Source organism: Populus alba, chromosome 16, assembly GCF_005239225.2.
Source record: "Populus alba chromosome 16, ASM523922v2, whole genome shotgun sequence".
In the NCBI taxonomy this organism is placed as follows: Eukaryota; Viridiplantae; Streptophyta; class Magnoliopsida; order Malpighiales; family Salicaceae; genus Populus; species Populus alba.
The window spans coordinates 4,916,417-4,937,468 of NC_133299.1; the positions used below are offsets into that span (position 1 = coordinate 4,916,417).

Sequence of the window (21,052 nt, forward strand, 5' to 3'; positions counted from 1 at the left end):
AAAATTCACTTGCTTATCAAAATGAGAAAAGAAAATGTTTAGCAACATATATCATGCTCGGATAATTTCACCATCTTTCAATCTCCCTATATTTACAACATTCACTCTTCAATCCCTCAAAAAGCTAATCATTTGCTTTGAATTTTTCAGCAATAGTAACACCTCAAATGGTATATGCTCCATCCATCAATAAGCACACATCCATCCACTAACCACGAAAAAGGGCATCATATGCACTCCAATAAAAAAAAGCTGATGTTTATTTTTGCAGTATGAACAAAAAAGCATATCTCAGCTGCGTTTTTTTAAACATATATATATATATATATATATATGTATCAAATTATATATACACTCAACCTTTCTTCTTATCCATTTAGCTTTGCTTTATTATCTATATATCCACATTCTCTGCTACCCTTTATGAGGTATGTGTATAGGCCACGAGTATCTTTACAGAATGAATTATTAAAGATAATAAATACCCAAAAACCACAAAGATATCATGATCCATGCATCATCATGGCTAAAAGTATGAAGAGCTGGTCATCAATTGATATTGTCAGTTCAGGGAAGAAGAAGAGGTGATTTGTTATCAATTACTTCATGGTCCATGGAAGCTTCTGTCTCCGTGTCAACTAAGTACATAGCTATATCCATGGGATTGGGAAGGTTCCGTCATGGGGCAAGAGACAGGATGAAGGCATCCATGATCACTTGATCTCGTGCATCCACTAGGCATCATTCAAGAATCTAGCTAGGGGTGATGTTCAAAAGCAATTCTTCAATCTTAGTAGTTAATTATTTTAATAATTCACAAGGAAATTAGAGAGAATCTATCAAGCAAAGACACCGATACATTGATGACAATTATTAAGTACAATTAGGAGTTGTACATTTCTCTCTCACATAACCTTAGGATTATTTCATGGATAATATTATTCTTATGATAAGTCTCATATTTGTGTGAGATAACCGGGTACAATACTGAATTTGGATGTGTTCAATAATTCCTTATCATATATATATAACACAAATTGAAATATAGAAGTTTCTAAGAAAATTTATAATAGTATTTGTTGAGAAAGAATTAGTTTTTTTTTAATGTTTTATGTAATATTCTAATAATTTTTTTGGTTAAATTTTAATGTAATGTAACATTAAATAAGAAATCACTAAAATATATTTTATATTGGTATTTTTTTTAAAAAAATAAGGGGCTAGTCTGGTAGTTAAAGTGATATGTTTTCTTTCTTTTAACTTTCCGGTTCAAACCGTAAGGGCAACGCCCAAAACTTTTTTATTATATTACTTTTGATGTAGCAGGAAAAAATAGAGTCCAAAGATAACTAGAATAAGAGGAACCATATATCCGTAATAAAAAGGAATACTATGTCATGCAAAGTAATAGCTATAAGATCATTAAATTATGTAATAATAATAATAATAATAATTTTATATATCTATTTCAAATTTAAATTAATTTTGAGATAGATTAATTTAACTTTGAGATAGATTTATGAAGATAGTTATTAATTAAACGGTATGTGGAGGATGATTTTAATTTCTCTTTCAAGTTAAAATAGCACTCATATCCGTTTTAACTTCACAATTTATAATAAAAATAGGTAGCTTTTAAATAATCATTGATAATATTTTTTTAAAAATAACGTGGTCATATTATAACCATTGCTTACCAAATATATCATTTAAATAAAAAGAATATCATAAATAATGAATATAAAATTTATGAAGCAAATTATTTGTAACTAGATTTCTGAACTTTAATTAACTCATAACATTAAAATTTATATTCTTGATCTATTTTCTAAAAAAAAAAAAAATCAAAATTCAATCCCAAGATATATCTTAGCCGAATTCCTCATTTATCCATACAAAATGAATCCCCATGTATTGAAAATGGATATCATATATATTCCAAATTCATTACATAAATATATTATCCATCGTTTGTATCGGGCCTTGCATGCATTCAACACCAGCCCAGGATGATTGCATTGACAAATATTATTCTAGATTACCTGTGCTAATTCCCAGAAGACCATAAACTAATTGTCCTGGATAGGTTTCTCTGAAAACTTAAATGCGAATCCTCAAGAAAGACTGAGGCGATTGATTTTTCGGAGACTCCTCATCCTCAGAACATACAGTAGCTAGCTAGGTTTATATATACTTGCAGAATAATAATGAAAGCTTCTCATGATGCATGAGCTTCTTGGCCAATATATGTTTGATCAACTTCTATTCATGAGAAGCTCGCCAATAAGAGGACATTATTAAATAATAAAAAAAAGAGGCATCAACATGAGTTGAAAAGAAATGGATTTACAGGAACTTACCCTAACTTCCTAACATGATGTGTTTTAAGGATCCTAAATATGGGGGCATACATGGGTAACACATTAGGAAACAAAGGTGGCTTTCCAAGTAAATATTGATGATGCCTACTTGTTCTCACTTCAAAAGCCTCTAGCTATATATAATTAAGTTCATAAATTAAGATAATTAATTCACTAATCTTATTAATTAGCAACCACATGTTTTATTTCATTGCATGGACTCGTTATCTTGCTCTACCTCAGATGAAGGTTCATCTTCTTCCTCGAATCCATCATTGCCATAGGCTGCATGGCCACTCCCAAAAGCCTTGATGTGATCCTTAAGTGATCTCTTGTGCTTAAAATCAGACCCACAAACGCAGTACCAAAGCTTACCACAGTTCTTCTCATGAGTTCTCCAATCTCCCCTCACAGCAAAAGCCTTCCCACATTTCCTACACATAAAAGGCTTAATTCCATGCTTCCTCTTGTAATGCGTTTGAAGGGTTCTAAAATCTTTTAGAGGCTTCGCTCTTGGATGATCAATGTTGTTTTTGCACCCTGGAGCACAACAATAGCAAGGAAGCCTTAGCATTCCTGTTGGCTGAGTTCCTCTTAGAGATTCAGGCCCTTTTCTGTACTGAGATCCATGCCCCCACATATGCATCTAAAGAATTTCAGTCGCACCAAATAATATCAGTGAAAAGGAAACACTACAAAAACAAAAACAGCTAAAAGTGCCATCTAATCACACTAGAACCAAAGAAAATTTGGAACCACTTGAACCTCATACATAAAAAGCAGGATTTAGTACCAGCACAAAATCTTAATCATCTGCAAAACCGCGTCTAAAGAAAGCATTGCGTGTTCTATTGATAAAGTTAAGAATTAAAGGTGAGATATATACTGGAGTCTGAAGAATTTCTGTTTATCGCCGGATTCAAATTCTTGATGAAATAGGTATTTGCAAAGCATATAAATATATAGCATTACTTTCTTTACTAAACAACAGTTCTAATGATTGTGATTGTTCATTAAAGAGGCAGAAGGGTTTCGATCTCTTTGTTCTCACTCAGAATATTGAAGGGTATTACTGGCTACTATAGTTCTTTTCTTTTCTTTTCTTTTCTTTGTCTTCTTTTATTTCTTTTATTTAAAAAAAGGGGGGGGGGTCTTCTACATTTCTTAGATTAGGACATAGATGGTCTTTATGAGTGCCTGTGAAACTTTTGGTAGCTAGGTCATGAAAAAAACTGTTTGTGTCGAATTGAAGGTGTGGAAATAGAAATTTGTTGTGTGATTAAGATCGTCGAACAAAACTGCAAGATTTTCAGTTCTGCACATCAGCCAATGTTGAGAGCACAAACTTCAAAGCCTGAAGGGCATAAGGAACATTGCCTAAGTTGTTCAATCACATAAAGGAAAGTACTGATCTCAGTCTCACTAATCAGAAAGATTTTTTTGGGAATCCAAAACCCATAGACCATGCAAAGAAAAACAAAAATTAGAGTTCATTTCTCCTGTTAAAATCCAAGTAAAAAAAAAACCTAGTGAGAAATCCAAATCTTGGAACAAATTCATGAGCAAAGAAAATAAATAATTTTTCTAGTTTTTCCTTTTAAGTTAAAAAAATAAAAAAGCCAAGAAGGAGAGATGAATTAGGAGAGGAATCTTTTGGGAGGGCCACAGTATATAGGTTCCATGAAATTACCTGCATGTTGTTATATCTGTTGAAGGTTTTGCAGCAAACAGGACATGAGAACTGAGTTGGGCCAATCAAAATCTGGGAAGGAGTAGGGATCCAATACTGACCCTTATTAAGCCTGCTAATGGGGTACACAGAATCATCACCATCTCCATCTTTGTCAGTGATCTCCGAAGAAGAAGATAGCACAGTTGCCATCTCTGCAGCACTAGGGCTTGGCAGCCCTATATGTAGTGCAACAGAAACAGACTCCTCATCTTCTTTATTATTAGCACTACAACTAGAAAAGAAGCTTTCTTGATCTTTGGCTCTGTACTTGATCTTGTCCACATCCATAGCTCTGCAACTTAGTTCTTGAATTTCTTCTTCTTCTTCTTCTTCTTCATCATCCTGTCGTTGTTGGTCCTGCTCTTTTCCCTGCCTCGTTGGACTTAGCCTTAAAAGGGGTAGGGCTTCTTTAAGAGGAGGAGAGCGAGGTGGGTTGTGATAATAGTGAAAGTAAGGTTGGTTATGGTTGGCAGGCGAGGCAGTACTTGTGTAAAAGTTGTGAGTATAAGGGAGTTGCTGTGGAGGAGATGGGTAATGTTGGAGAGGGTTGTTGTTGAACTTGACCCAACCTGCGAAGAAATTTGAGTAAGGGTCGGCCATGGGTGGAAAATGGTGAGGAGAATAGTTTAGCTTGGTGGGTTTGCTTTTATATATAGACGAGAGAGGGAGAGAGAGGGAGAGAGAGTACAAGATGACTGAAGAGAGACTATATGGTGGAGAGTGGCGAGAGATTATATGTATTGAATAAAGGCAATAATAGTATCACTTTAGGGGATGGTATAAAAGAATAGTGTATAGTTGCTTCTTTTTATTATTAATTCGAGGGAAGAATCCATTTCTTTTTTTAAAAAAAAAAAAAAAAAAAACCATGAGCAAAATATGAATAGAATCTAGAAGATATACCGTTATTAGCCGTTTTATGGATCAGTTTATTTTAGGTCCCTAGTTAATCTACACTTAAAGCCGTTAATTACTGTGGAGGTACTTTAGCCGTCACAGCTACAGCAGCTGCAGTGAACAAATTTTTACACCATTATTTAGTTTTTTGTTTTTAAATAAATTATTCAGTGTATTTAAAGCTCTAATGTCTTATTTTGTATAAAATTGAGACGTATAAACAACTTTTATGATACGCCTTGTATTTATACGAAAGAGAGAAGAGCAATTTCCAATGTACGAAATAATTTTTTCTACTCCCATATCAATATCAAACATATTTAGACCTGTATATTAATCTATTTTTGCTATTAATAAGGACAGTCTCGTTGACTTTGCCCATAGTTTACTGTTACTAATTTGCCCTGCCAATTGAACAACTAATTTGGTGGAGTTTTTATTCTTAAAAAGTTAGGTGTAATTTTGTTTTTATCATGTTTTACCATATGATTAAAAAAAAAGTAAGATAATGACGTTAACCATTCATGGCCTTTGTAATTGGATCAACCAATCTTCTCATACCTTTAAGACTATAAATAACTAATATTACTTTAAATAAATTTTATTAACCATTAATTTTATTAACCATTAATTTTATTAACCATTAATATTGGTAACTTGTAAATTTATCTAGCATCTAATCTAAAATTTTAATTTTTTTTATTGAATTGATTTTTTAATATAATATAAAAGTCTTAATAATTAAGCAGTCACGAATTTGAATTTTATCATTTTCTATTTATTTGATATAAATTATATATAATGTAATATTAACTTGTGTAAATTTAAAGTTTAAATAATATATTAAAAAATAATATAAAATGGTATATTATATGGAGGTGTACGTCTTCCATCTTTAATCAATTTTTACAGTATTTGATTTAGTCTAATAAATGATGATCTTTCTCACCCTTTCTTTCTTGAGATCAGTAAAGAAGTTTAAACAGTGGAAAAGGAGTATCTTCTCGAATCAAAATCAGATGATAGAATTTATAACACAGTTAGACCTTGGACCTGCTTTACTGAAAACAATTTATGATAGTTAATGTAAACGAAAATATGATAATTTCTTTGTTGATTTGTTCACAAGCAAATTAATTAAACTATAATAATAATAAAAAACTCCAATTTGTTTTACCAATAATTAAATACTTTCACACTCTATAGCTAATTTAAGCAAAGCAAAAGAAGGTTGATTAATCTACACTGCATCTCTTGGGCAACTACCAACCTACAATGACTGCTGCCATTGAATCAAAGCTCAAATTGGCAAAAACATTACCATTACCACTGTATTCGACATGTGCATTGCATATACCATTTCCATCGGCCTCAGCTCCATGATCGACAGAAATTAAGGAATTAAATGGAAATAAAATTCACCTCGTGTATATATGCATGTCTATGATCATATGAGAATATAATACTTCTAATTAACAAAATATGCATCTATAACTTCTCTCAAGAAAGAAAAAAATATTTAATGTTGTTGATAAGAAAATTCTTTTTACTACTATGGAATAGTCTTATGCATAGAGAAATTGAAAAAAATCAACTAAAAGACAGGAGGTTCTTAAGTTTTTTTCTCTCGATATTATTAAGTGTGTCGGTAAGTAATGGCGTAAATAATCCAAAAGGGGATTTGTTGGTAATGGTCAACTCCATCTTGAGAAAAACAAAAAACACACGATCGATCTTTATCACATCCCATGCACCTGGTAATTTCCTGACAAAATATGTTTGTAAATATTACTTAATTTAATGGTGCTCTTTCCTACCTACATTAATTCGATCAGAGGAGTTAAAACTGTAAACACTATATTTTTTTGATAATATGTAAACACTATATGTTTGTTTGTATGTATGTATTTGAAGCATTGGGGGAACTAAATAAGATGCCAAATATAAATGTTTGCGCAAGGGGAAAAAAACAATAAATTTGTCAATAACATCCAACCACAAGCTCCATGTATTATTTGACAAAAAAAAAAAAAAAAAACCATAGAAGAATTCAAGAAAAATAGTTTAATATAAGGTGAGATCGTTCGATTGGAGATTGGCTCCCATCCCAAGTCCCAACCAAGGGTACCTGACAAATAATAATGTGTTTTATTATAACATTCAAAGCCTATCAATGGAAACATATCTGCTCAGGGACAAGAGGCAAGAAGCAAGAAGCAAGTAGTTTCAATGTAGCCCAACATTTCCATTGGTGTGCGTACACTGGTCGGTTTAGCCCTAGTGCGAGAGCCCAAGAGATTGTCTCAATCCCCACCACTGTTCTTTGTCACTTCTCCAATCCCCTTGTAACTTTCCTTATCCAGGTCTCTCCATTCTCTTTATAGAAAGAAAAACCACTTACTTATTTCTAGTAATTCGTAGTGGTAGCATAGTTTTTTTTTTTTGTGTGTGTTTGTGTGTGGGGGTGGGGGTATCATGAGATTAAAAATTTGATTGTGCACAATATGGCTGTGTGTGTCCTAGCTAGCTAGCGCTATGATGATTGATGGGATGCATTTGATTTGTAATGACCACCAGCCAGCAGCTAGCTAGCTTGTATTATTTTGTTTTGTGGTTTAAAGAAAAAGGGTGTTGTTTTGTTTTTGTTTCTCGTCTCGTAAAGATTATACACGCCTTTAAGGCTTTAACAAAAAGAGAGAACGCAGACGAATGCAGTCCAGCTATCAACCTCAGAATTTTAGGTGTGAAGGTTAAGGTGAAGTTAGTGGCATGCAAACCCAAGTCCATGTCAGAATGCTTTTTTGTCGTCTTAATTGACAGCTTTAATACATGGATCAATGCGTGTGAATTAATGTGCTTGTAATAAAAACGAAGATGGATCTCAAGAACCAAATTTTATGATCATGAAAGATGTCTCGGCAAGGATCCTTGGCATTTTCTGACCTCATCGACGTGGCCTTTGCTGTAGAACTTTTACTTGTAAGATAACATCATCTATGGAACCCCGCCCTTCCAGGCAATTATCCCAATCAATATATATATATGATACATCAAGTGCATCATTTATTCCTACATTGACATGTTTCATCTAAGTTTTGGAATCGTTTCCTCGCCTGGCTTAGATTCGCTTGGTGCATACCTCATTTGATGAAAAAAAAAAAGCTAAAATAGTTGCTTGCAATAACTACAGGTAAATTTCAGTAAAACACTAACTTTGCTAGCATATGGTATCTTGTGGGCTTCATCGTGTTAAAAAAATCATTTCAATTTAATAACTTAAACTATTAAATAAAATTTTAAAATATAATTTGTATTATTTTATATTACACTTTCTCAAATGAAATCTCTTTAGACTTGAAATTTGCATATACTCAAACTACTTTATACTTAATTTTTATAAGATAAATAAGGATACTGAGATTAAATCTTGTAATTGTTTGGTCATCAAATTCATGATACCATGTCAAAAAATTATCTCAACTCAATAATTTAAGCTGTTATGTAATGTTTAAATATGTGATTTATATTACTCTTTAATAAACTATAAACCGTTAAAAATAGTGTTATATATATATATATATTACTTTTTTGCATGTCTCTTTTTATCATTTTCATTTAGAACTTCGTATATTTAATAGAGTTAATCCACAATAAAATTTAACTATTTTAAAAAATAAAGTCTAAAATTTAATATGCGCGTCTGTTACGAACTGGTTAAGTTGACTAATTAATAGAAGTAACAACCGTGTATCCTGAAATCCTAATTTCAGTCTTGTTATTGATTTTTCTTTTTTACAAAATAACATATTTATATACAATTACTTCCAGTACTCGTACATGTATTTTATGACTATAACCCAGGTGTAATAAGCTTTTCATAGGTCTAGACTGTCTAGCAGATAGGGTAGCCTATATATATATATATATATATATATCGACATTTGGAAGTCTTGATGAGACACTTAGATACAGACGTGCTAATATGTACTCTTAAGCATTGTGAAATAGAAGGGTCCCCCCCCCCCACTCTCTCTCTCTCTCTCTCTCTCTCAATGTTGAATATATGATTTATTTTTTTCAAAAAGAAAAAAAAATAAAAAAGACTAACCAGGAAGTTCTAATCCTAATGGTACACTTATCCAAACACAGGTTTACTAGAAAGTTTTGATGGAATATTCTAATTAATGCATAAAAGTTGATATGATTGATTTCCCAACAATTTAAATCTTATAAATGAATTCTCTTGCTAGTGGTGCCTCCAAGCATAACAAAAAAGGTTAATTATGAAATGGATATTTTAGATTTTCGATTAAGCTCCTCCTAAATTTATCTCTTAAAGTCTCGTCCATTCTAGCTAAATATACAGTATGGTTCCTCTACTTAGCACCATTAGTCAAATCAAACCCCTCTACTCTTAACTATATGGTTTCATTTTGGAGTTAAAATTGAAAAATAAATGTTAAAAGATAATAACGTGTCAAGGGATAAAGTATTGAGAGTGTAAGAAAATGATTAAAGGATGCATGAAGGGTTAAGGGTGTTTGGTAGGTGTTTAAAAATTATTTATAATGATAGGACTCATCAATAGTTTTTAAATAAATTTATAATAAATAATATATAATAATGGACCTATTTCTTAGGTATGTATATATATAAAAAAAAAAATTGTATTAATATCTTGAGTGACTTGACTATTTGGAAGCATGGTTCCGGTTACGGTTGCTTTTTAAAGTGATTTTCACTTAAAAATATATTAAAATAATATATATTTTTTTTATTTTTTAAAAATTATTTTTAATTTGAAATCAACGCATGAAAATAATCTAAAATACTAAAAAAATAAATAAAAATTTTAATTTTTTAAAAAATTATTTTTAAAACTCAAAGATAAACAGGGATTTAATTTGATTGGAAGTAATTAATTTCAAGCGGAGAGTTTGATTTGACAGAATTCACAAAAGTAGAGGGACATGGCATTATTTTTAGCCTTAACAAAATGCTTGTGATAAAACAAAATATATTGTATTGCATATTATAAAAAGAAATGGTTTGGCAGTAGCTGCGCAATGATCAATTGCAATGCAAACAAATTAAGACTAGTTTATATATTATTATTGGAGACCATGTAAAAAGAATTATGTGTTTTTATCCTAAGCCCTTTTAACTCTAGCACTAAGACTCATAAAAGTTCTTTTAAATAGTACCTAGTAGCCCCACCCCCGCGTATAGAACACATTTTGAAATAGTTAAGTAGACACTCCAAATCACAACACTAAGATGAACATACCTAGCTACAGATTTCTTGTTGTTTTTTACATGGACGTGTATATATGGCCATGAAATTATAAAATTATACGAGGTGTGTGTGTTTGTGTGTCTATATATATGTATAAACACACACACGCTTGTTTGTGGGAAATCTCAAACAACGTATAATTTTATAATTCCATGTGAGACGAAATCCCTTCACAATTTCCTTATTTTATCCATTCTTGGTTTTTTGTCACCTGATTTTTGGTGTATGAGATGGTGTGGGGAAAGGGCATGTACATGAAGGGGACGTAGGTTACGATGCAGATCTGGTGTTCTCTCTGCAATTTGTGGCCATAAGAAAGAAATGGTTGCACCTTAAATTTAGGCTTTACCTATGCATCTCCTTCACTTGTTGCCATAGATGTTGACATTTAAAGCTAAGAAAACAATCTCCACTTTCTCCTTTTCCTTTAAGCCAAGGAAAGGGTGGCAATGGCCCTATGTAATGTGTGCATGTGCATTGTCTAGCTAACGAAGAATTTAATAGGAGCAAACCCCAAAATATGTCCCCACACATCATTCGCCCTAGCAACTCCAAGTTCGGCCGGTAGTTAATGGCCTATGAAGAATCCATTGATTCGATATCTGACTTCAGATTCAACCCTTCTGGGTTATAATTTGAAAATCCGTTGACTTTGTAAATTGAAAGGGGATTGACAGATTAGATCATCGGTCTAATCTAATTTGATAACAAGCAGTATACTTTGATGGTGATTTTGTGTTAATCATCCAGGTATTAATTGCTTGGTGAAATTACTTATGAGTAGCTGTGTGAAACTGGCAGACATTTCTCCTCAAAACGTGGTGTTGTTTATATTAGCTGTGTAGATAGCTAGGTTTAAATCGTCAAGTTTCAAATACTGAACTCTCCTATCTTACTTAGGGAGCACATTGGCTAAAATTTTCTTGCTCACAGTCTTCGATCCTCGAAGTTATGGCTCCATATGATAACCAGCAGATGTATCAATTAATAAAATTTGTCTTCGATTTACTACCAACTTAAATTAATTAACTAGAAGAGGATTCGCCAGGCTCAAAGCCTCTTGGGTCTTAGGTCTTAGGTCTTAGGTCTTAGTTCTTAAGTTTTCTAGCATAAAAAATTATATGGGGATAAGAAAAGAGTCACAAATCTCTAAGGAAATCCAACACGGGAGCACAAATTCAGTACAAAGGGAAGTTAAAGTGGGGCAAGCACAACAAGCATCTGGGCATGCAACATTTCAAACATTTTGTTATATATTCCAGGAGATTTTGCATCCCACAACAATGTGGAGGGAATATATACACACACACACACACACACACACTACTAGCTAGAATAATGAATGATGTAGAAAAACTAGAAAAAGGATTAAATAATACATTTAGAAAAAAAAGACTTTGTCTTGACTAGAGATCCCATGCTCTTTTATTTGGCTATAATTCCAAGGTAACACGAGTGTGTTTGCATTGTAAAATGTAACAAACATGACTTCGAGTTTCCATGTTCATGTCCATGTCTTGTATTCAAATTTCCAAACATTATCTCTTCATGTTATTACAAATCCCCATACTCTGGCCTAAGAATAGATATGCTGTTCATGAATTCCCATGCTCCCAGTGTTATATAATCTTCTGCAGGTCAAGTTCACAATAAATCAATAAATAAATAAATATAGGCACTGCAATTTAGCAAGTAAATCACATAAATCAACTCTCTCTCTCTTTTGCTGTCGATGCCCCATAGGAATTCTCAAATATTGAGACTAAATTCATTCTAGATGTAATTATTTTAAATATACTATTTTCGTCCCAAATTCTTGAAAATTCACTTTGCTAGTGCTGATACTATCTTGTCAACATGTAACATCTTCCTTTTTCTTTTCTCTAAGAACAATTCCACTCCCACCATTGCAGCGCCTGGCAGGTGAAGAGAGAACAAAATGCCTTCATGCATGTTCAACACACCATCTGCTAATTACCCCCCCCCCCTCCTTTATTTCAAAATTTTGGAAGGATTCGGTGACAACACACTATTTTTCTTCTCTCATTATAAAAAAAATCTCTCAGTAAACATCAGTAGGGTCGGTTCGTAACACAAGAATAAACAATTGGTGAAGAGAAAATTCAACAAATCCCAAACAAAATAAACTAGTTGGAATTTGATCCTTGCAAATTTTTATCAAAACAAATTACTAAGGAGATGAAGGCGGTTGATAACAAAAATTAATGACCCGCGTGCTCTCCCCTCTCTTTCCATCTTTCCACTAACAAATCAAATTAACACGCACTACACCAAGAGCAGCTCCCTCTTACCGACGTCGCGCCTGCCATTTCTTGCCTACCGGCCACCCAGATTGGCGGCAAGTGGGTTTAGAAAACTTCCTGAGTTACCAACGGTTGATAATATTACCAATCGCACCACGCACAATTAGTAATAATTCCAGCCGCATGCGCACATGCAGGTGCACTACCAAGCGATATTTCGGTAGCAGATCAATCGCAATCTTTTCTCTTTTATTTTTTATTTTGTTGCCAAGTTTTTAGTTCAATTTTAGGTGGTTCCAAATTTTTTATATTAAATCTTTCTTTTACTTTGGCATGTCCAAGTCAATTAATCAATTGTATCCATACGAAGAGTAAATAATACAGTAATTTCAATTCTTAGTCCCTCTTGGTCTCAACCGAATTTCGTTGCCGAAAAGTACCTTAAATCGGCCAAACAAATATTAAAATCCATAACAACAACAATGAAAAAACACATGAAATACACCAAATAAACCTTGATTTTGAAAAGATAAAAAAAAAAAAAAAACACAGGAGCGTTCCGAACTTAGGGAAGTTTTTCAAGCTCACTTGCCACCGATTTGGGGTGGTTGGTGGGCAAGAATTGGCAGGGCATAGTGGCAGGAGGGAGCTGCTCGCGGTGTAATGGGTGTTCGATTTGCTAGTGGAGAAGATAAAGTGAAAAGATAGTACGGAGCACGCGGATTATAAATCTTCTGTTGCCATTTAGTAATTTGTTGGTACTATTGAATTACCATCTCGTATCAACCAAAATTATGGTCGACATCAATAAAAATTACAACAATCATCCTCTTAAATCGAGAATGAAATGGGAAAATAATATGGGAAAAAAACAAGAAATTCTTATTCTTAAAAAAAAACAAGAAATTCTTATTCTTTACTTTTTATCGGTAAAAAAAATAAAATAAAATAAAAGATGTCACCTAATATTTTGATAATTAGAAATCCTAACTAGTTTCAGATTTCTAGTAAGGGTAAAACGAAATGGGAAAATGATGTGGGAGGAAAAACAATGAATTCTTGTTCTTTATCAGTAAAAAAGAAGAAAATGAAAGTTGTCGCCTAGTATTTTAATCATTAGAAACCTTAACTGGTCTCAAAATTTGAGTAAAGGGACTGATTGCGTAAAGAAAAAGTATTTGTACTCCTAATACGCCTTACTTGAGGTAAGATGCATTGTTTATTTATCTAATATAAAATAAGATATTGTTGTTTTTTTCTAATCGTTGGTCATTCTAGTATTTAAGAAAAGTTCTCCTCAGTAAGGAGATTTTTATTTTATCATGTTAAAAACCTAACCGTTCTAATGCCAATATTAAAAAAAATAACTTTTTATATAATTTCAAAAATATATCTTACGTATAAGTTCATAATCTCGGATACTAACCGAAAACAAAATAATTTTTTTTTAGTATTTTTTTTTTAAATATAAGCTTAGTTCTCATGGCTTTTATAAATTGGTTATTAAATTCAAAAGGGCATGGAAATACCTTCTTTTTTTTTCGTATGGAAATATGATATGACTTTTTATACTTTTGAGAGATTTGGCTGCATGCACACCCATAAAACATATTTTTGTATTTTTTTTTAAGTGAGAAAATTTCTAGATAATTTTTTGGAATTTCTTGAAATTTCAGTGAAAAGTAGGTACTTTGATATCGGGTCAGTATCTTACAATATAAGTTCATGACCTTGATATAAAATATAAAATTAAGGAAAACATGCAAAGGGCCCACAAACAAATTAGAAATGATCCATGAATTTTTTTGAAAATTTTTGAGATTTTTTAAAGGTCTGTTTGTTCGGATCCTAAGATAAAGCAAGTTTAAAACTAAATGAAAGACATGAGGGTGTGTCTGCCAAACACATCCTTGGTTGGACTTGAGGCCCAAACCTGGCCCAACTGGTTTGACCTACCAAAGGCCTAACAAAACCTTTTTTCGTAGGGGCCTAAGCTAAAGGTCCAGTCCCAATATTAATTGGCTGAGGGAGAGAGAAAGATTGTCGAGCTGCCGGGAAGTTTCTCTTTTTGTCTTGGCAGAACCAAAGGGTTCTCTTCGCCCTTTTCTTTTCTTTTTGCTCTCTCTCTTTTTTTTTTTTTTTGCTCTGCTCTCTTCATTCTTTTCTTTTTTGTTTCTTCCTCCCCCCTATCTTCCTGGTAAAAGGGGTATTTATAGGGACAAAAAGGAGTTTGGACCATCTTATTGTTGTCCAAAGCATACTGAAAGGTAAGGTGGCTAGGCGGCCACTTTGTAGCCGCCCAAAGACCTGTTTTCTTTGCTTATTTTGGGCACAATGGCAAGCCATGAGAGGGACGTGAGTTATGTCATGGTGTGGGGATGCGGAGGAGAGAGGGAGGGAGTTGAAGTACACTGCAAAGGAGGGGGGAAAAGCTCTCTTCCCCTGCCTGTAAAACCAGTCCAAGGAAAGAAAATGGTACACATTATCATTAAAACGATGTTGTTTTGTTCTTTTCTTTTTTTACTTGCTAATTACCAAACAACATCGTTTCCCATAAAATGTGGCATTACATTTAAGTGAAACAACATTGTTTTGGTATTTAAAGAACAAAATAGCCTTTAGAAATCTTTATCTCTAAGTAAGTCCTCAATTTTTTATTTAATTAATCAGGTCCTTGATTGAGATTTTGATTTTAAGAATCAATTCAATTTCACCTTTGTCGAGCTTAATTGTTATCCCTAAAGTTACTTGCCTTTTTCATCTTGGTTCTTGGTTCTGAATTTGTGCATTTTGATCTTCAATTGATCAACAAAGTTCTCATTTCTTCAATTTGGCCCCTGGTAGGTCAACTAATGTCTCTACATTCACACGTCTTTTCCAGTTTGGTCATTGATTTTGGATTTATTTAATCAAGCCTCTAATTACCCATCAAACTTCAATATTTGTGTAGGTAAACTTCTGATTTGATCAAATTAACTCTTACAACTTGCAACAATCCCTAAACATTAATTTCTTTCAATTAAAGCCTAAAATGACATAAAGATCATTAACTTAAATTTACAAGTGATAAGCAATAAAACATTAAGGATAAATGATTCATCATTGACAACAACATAAGATTCATTACTTTAAAGTGCTTTAACAAGTATCCTTTTTGTTTTTGTTTTTGTTTTTGTTTTTTGTTTTTTTGTTTTTTGTCTTGAGTTTATAGATTTAAACATGTATAAACTTTAGTTTTTCCTTGGACATCTTTTATTTAGCATGCCTTTATGGTTATAAATTACTAATCCATGCTAATTATTTTTTAACTACAAACATGTTAAGATAAACTAAGTATATTTGCACAGTAGCTTAATATATTTATGAACTTTGGTCTACACTTGTTTTGTTGGAAATTAACCAGACCTAAATAACCTGATCTTAAGCTTAAAGAAAAGTCCTAACATACCAACAGGCGTGTGGCTCAGTGGTGTTGGGAGCAAACTTTCCTTCCTTCGAACCTAGGTTCGAGTCTTAGTGGGAGTGGGGCTGGAAAGTTTGCTCCTTTCATGTCTTTACTTGGTCCTCCTTGTGCGGTATGCCTGTCACCCCCACAGTGTCTTACCTGCTCACTAGGGCTTGCAGGATGTTCAGTGGGCCGTGGGATTAGTCGTAGTGCGCGTAAGCTGGCCCGGATACCCATGTTATCAAAAAAAAAAAAAAAAAGTCCTAACATTCTAGAATGTCCAATTCGTGAAAAACAGATTATTTATTGAAGTTTCCATGACTTCATCACTTTCTAATTAAATTGATCATTTTCATCTTGACAAGATGAAGTGATTTTACTAATTAATTTATTTTTTTGCAATTTGGTTGTGTTTATTGATCGTGGAAATGACGTGTATTTATTTATTTATTTGGGGGGGGGTGTAAATGAGTTGTTTCATTAGTTGAGAAGATAGGAAATGATAAAATGATGTTAGGTTTAATTACTCCTTTGTAGCAATTTTGTTGCTTCAGAATATAGAGGTATCTGAATTCATGATGGGGATTTCCCCTTCTGGGTTCATCTTGACGCGTAGTTACAAAATTAAGAGAGCATGCAGATGCAAGAGAGTGGTAGAAGTCAAGCATGTTTTTCAACAATAGAATTTGGTTCACAGATGCATGTACATTAGAAACACATTAATTGAATTGACCCCACCCATCTGTACAATTCAAGAAGGGATCATGAAAGAATATTGTGCAAGAACAGAATAATTGGGGGACAGCATGGACAGAAAAGTACGCCATCAAATTATCTCTTTCTGACATAGCTCGTTCAACATCAAGCTTCTACTTAGATCCATGAAGCTATGGCGATCAAAGTAGAGGAAGAATTTGTGCCATCATTCTGGTCCCATCACAGAGATGCTTGATAACTTGCTGTTGATCTATCAATTCTCATGAAGGCTTCTGAACAAGGAAAGGGCCAGCAAATATGGTAAGGCCCTAGCTAGCTGGAGGTGGTTGAGTTTCGCAAATCAGCTTCCATGGAAACAGAAGAAATTAAACTAAGAGCCCTGGTGTTCTAGGTGGAGTTGATTAAGTTTTGGACCTCTTGAATCTTGACGAGATGCCAGCCTACTTCACATATGTGACTATAAACTAAACTAAATGATAATCAATTAGACTACGATTTGTGCTTCTACAGCAGCAGATTGATTTATTGACTGTCATATAAATCATAACAAATGACTATTAATAGGAGTTAATTGTTTCTAAATCTCAAATTATTGTTTGGAGCTGCTTCTTGATATTCCACCGTACTACCACCCTGTGGTTGAAAAGGAGGCCACACAAATAATTAAGTATCCAGTTTTCAACAGAGGAGGAGCCATAAAGGTCGCATCTTCACACTCCCAAATCAAGCTATACTCCATAATTTGACGTTCTGGCCTGCAGGACCCCATAATAAATAGGATAGACACTCGTTAGGCAGGCAAGTTAAGGGATTGTTTACTAACACAAACCTTTTTCTTTTCTTTTCTTTTCTTTTCTAATGGAAAATATATATATATATATATATATATATTTGTTTATTTGGTGAGAATAAAAAAGATTTTTTTCAAAAAAAAATACATTAAGATTACAAATATTTTTTATAAGAGATTAAAACCATAATTTGTTATGGTTATCTTAATATTAACAAATTAATGGATTGTTTACTAAAACAACTATTTTTTTTTCATCGTCAGCTTTCCTCTCCTTTTTTTTTCTTTTTTCTTTTTAATAAAAAATCAAAATATTTATGTGTTTATTTGTCGAGAATAAAAAAAAAAATACATTAAGATTACAAATTTTTTTTGTATAAAAGATTAATAAAACCATGATTTGTAATGGTTATCTTAATATTTTATATTTTAATAATTTTATTATAAAATATTAATTTTATTTCATTCAGGTTAAAAATTATCATGAAAGAGTTATATTATTGACTAAAAATAATCTTTATTTTAGATTTATATAAGAAATTAATTAGTTTATGATACTAATTAATTATGAAAAATATAAAAAATAATATTAATATCTTACATTGCTAAAAAGCGCTTGCATATATTGTTCGTGTTTTTTTAAAAAACAATAGTGAAAAACTTATAAACAAAAACAGTAAAGAATCTTCAAAATATGTTTTTCAAACTCGTTATAAATTTTAAAAACTTAAGAAGTATTTTTTTTTTTTTAGTTTTTGAATTGAGAACAATTGTAAATGATCAAGAAATTTTTGTTTTTGTTTTTTTTCTAACTTCATTTAAAAAAAAAAATTGAACAATTTCTGAACAATCTCTAAATATAGAAATTGAGGCGTGACACTCAACAGGGCAAAAAATGCATTGCAGTCCTCCTTAGCATCAATAGCAAATTCTCCTTAATAATTTGACCTTATTTTCTTGTGGAGGGAATGAATAATTGAGCGTATAATTGGAGACCACAGAATTGGACAAACAGTTATCATCATTCAACCTTTCCAAGAAGCAGAAAGTGTTTTGGTGATGAATAATCATCAACTCAATACACGGACGGGGATAGAGACAAGCTAGCTTCTGCTTCTGCTCGTTAATCAACTTCTCCTGCTCTAAGTGGGATCCTAAGTAGCCTAATCATCTATAAGATGACCCTTTTTTCCCCTTCATCGAGCGACTTGAAGGATCTAAGGGTACATAATACTTAAGGAACTGCTCTTTTCTGCCATGATACAATTAATAAAACTGAAATCACCATGCTTGCACCTATTTACTTAAGAATTAATCATTAGATGCTACGGGAAAAACAATCATTTGCAACGACTCATTGGGTTGCCAAAAAGTTCAACTCGGTTGCAAATGATTTCCAGTCCAATGAAGTGGATGGAAGTTTTTCGCTGCAAATTTCACGTCTTTTTTTTTTTCTCTCTCTTTTTCCTGATTTTTTTTCTGGGACGTTTCGTGTTCAAGTTTTTCTTCAGAGGAAGTACAGCGAAGCATACTACTAAAAAGCATAGTCATAGCATACGCAAAAACAACAGAGGAAATCCCAGAGGTAGCATCCCCAAGCAAGCAAGATCCAGAAAAATGATGTCAGTTCCACCAACACCAAACACGCGTATGAACCTAGAGGATTAAGCCCTTCAATTGTAGAGTGCCCATCAACTATTCTAGGCAAGAGAGCTACAAGTATGATACATCTTGCTGGTGACCACCATGGACTAAGCGAGGTGCACTCCTGCGAAGAAGACTGTCATGAAAGACGTATAAACCCATAAGTATCTTAGATCTAATGCAGGGGAGGAGGACAGGCAAGATGTGGTGATCTAAAATCTAAGATTTGCAATGGCACTTGTGAGGTTGCAAAATAATTAGCGACCGAAAAGTTCGATCGCAACGCAGAAAAAAGTAGATCATTTATTAATCACTCCGTTGCAGAGGTCACGATTTGACAGTTGCTGCCGAATTGCAAGACATACTGAATAAAAAACTGAAATGAAATTAACCAAATCGAGGTGTTTCAAGGTTTTTAGACAGTGTTCGTTAGAAAATAAAAAATAAATCCGATTTGGTTTGGTTTTGAATTTTATAAACCAAAAAACCAATTTGAGCAGCCCCAACTAAAATGACAGTGGGTTTAAACCGATTCTCACCCCTAGTTGCAATCCAGTTGCAAAGGGAAAAAAAAAATCAAAACTTCTTTGGGATGTAAATCATTGAAATCTTACAAAATAAAATTTATATCACTGCTATAGCAACGCGGCCGAGTCTGCTTGTTAAGAAGACACCATTTAACAGGGTTAAGCTTGCAATAGCAGCATGGCTAGTAATTTGCACAATGTGTGCATGAATAAGTAAATAATTAATGTCAATGGTGGGCAGGAATCAGGACAACGTCATTTTCTTTCATAAGTTTTATTGAATGTTTTTGCCCTTTCGGCTTTTCATGACTGGTACAGACTTACCAGCAAGCATGCCCCTTTTTTGTATTTTTGTTTCAGATGGCTTGCCCCTATATGTTGAAACTTGTAAAGAGGAACCCTTTTTTTCTTCAAGTGCTCTCACTCATAGCTTAGAATTCAATGATTTCTGCAAAATTTCCTGTTCCACGTCAAAAAAACAATCTCAAACCAATAGTTTAAACTGTTAGATAAGGTTCTTGGACATGATTTATATTATTTTCTAACACATCTCTTCAAGTAAAAGTCCTTTGAGCTTGAAACTTGTACAGGCCTACATTATTTTTTATTTAATTTTTATCAAATAAATAGAGATAATGAGATTTAAACTCGTGACAGCTTGGTTATCAAGGCTCTGATACCATATTAAAAAATCATCTCAACCAAATAACTTAAACTATTAAATAAGATTCCAGGATTTATATTATTTTTTAATATGCCATCATTTCAAAGGAAACAAAAACTGGGGTATCCAATCATGCTTTGACCAAATTGTAAGACTCGTGCAAGTCAGAAATCCCAGATTTCCAATTCCTATTGTTTTTGGATTTCTGGGTTTTTTTTCCCCTCATCTTCTCTCAAGATCCAGCACTGGCATTTAATACTTGGGTGAATACTTATCGTGCACATATACAAGGGTTGATTAAGCAGAGAGACGTATGAACCCGTAAGTGTACTAGGCATATGACTGCACATTGCACAACACTAGCGAGCTACCTGGCTGCTGCCATTGTCGACTGTTATGAAATTTGCGCTTCAAGCAATTCTGAAGACAGGTTCATACTGTTGCCGAAAGAAAAAAAATGTAATGCTGCCTGCATTTCCTTAATGTTATATAAATAAACTATCTGTGAATGTCAAACCTTTCAGTAATAACAATGACAAATTTTATTTAAGAGTAATGAAATTAATTAATTAACTTTCTCCTTGATTTTACTCAAACTTCTAAAACCTAAATTGGCCTGACCCGATCATTGGGTTAATCAAGGTCAATGTTTCTTTTTAATTTTTTTTTTTTAAATAATAGTGTTTCTTATAATATTTGTAAATAAAAACTGAAGT

General features: G+C 32.8%; 1 protein-coding gene across 1 annotated transcript; it reads right to left on the reverse strand.

Annotated features, from left to right (window-relative positions):
• Positions 1-2,284: 2,284 nt before the first annotated feature.
• On the reverse strand, positions 2,285-4,805 carry LOC118051904 (zinc finger protein WIP2). The gene is made up of 2 exons (XM_035062682.2): positions 4,051-4,805; positions 2,285-3,006 (listed from the first exon to the last, which is right to left on the reverse strand). The coding sequence occupies exons 1-2, from the start codon at positions 4,690-4,692 to the stop codon at positions 2,569-2,571; spliced, it is 1,080 nt and encodes a 359-aa protein (XP_034918573.1). The 5' UTR covers positions 4,693-4,805; the 3' UTR covers positions 2,285-2,568.
• Positions 4,806-21,052: the final 16,247 nt, after the last annotated feature.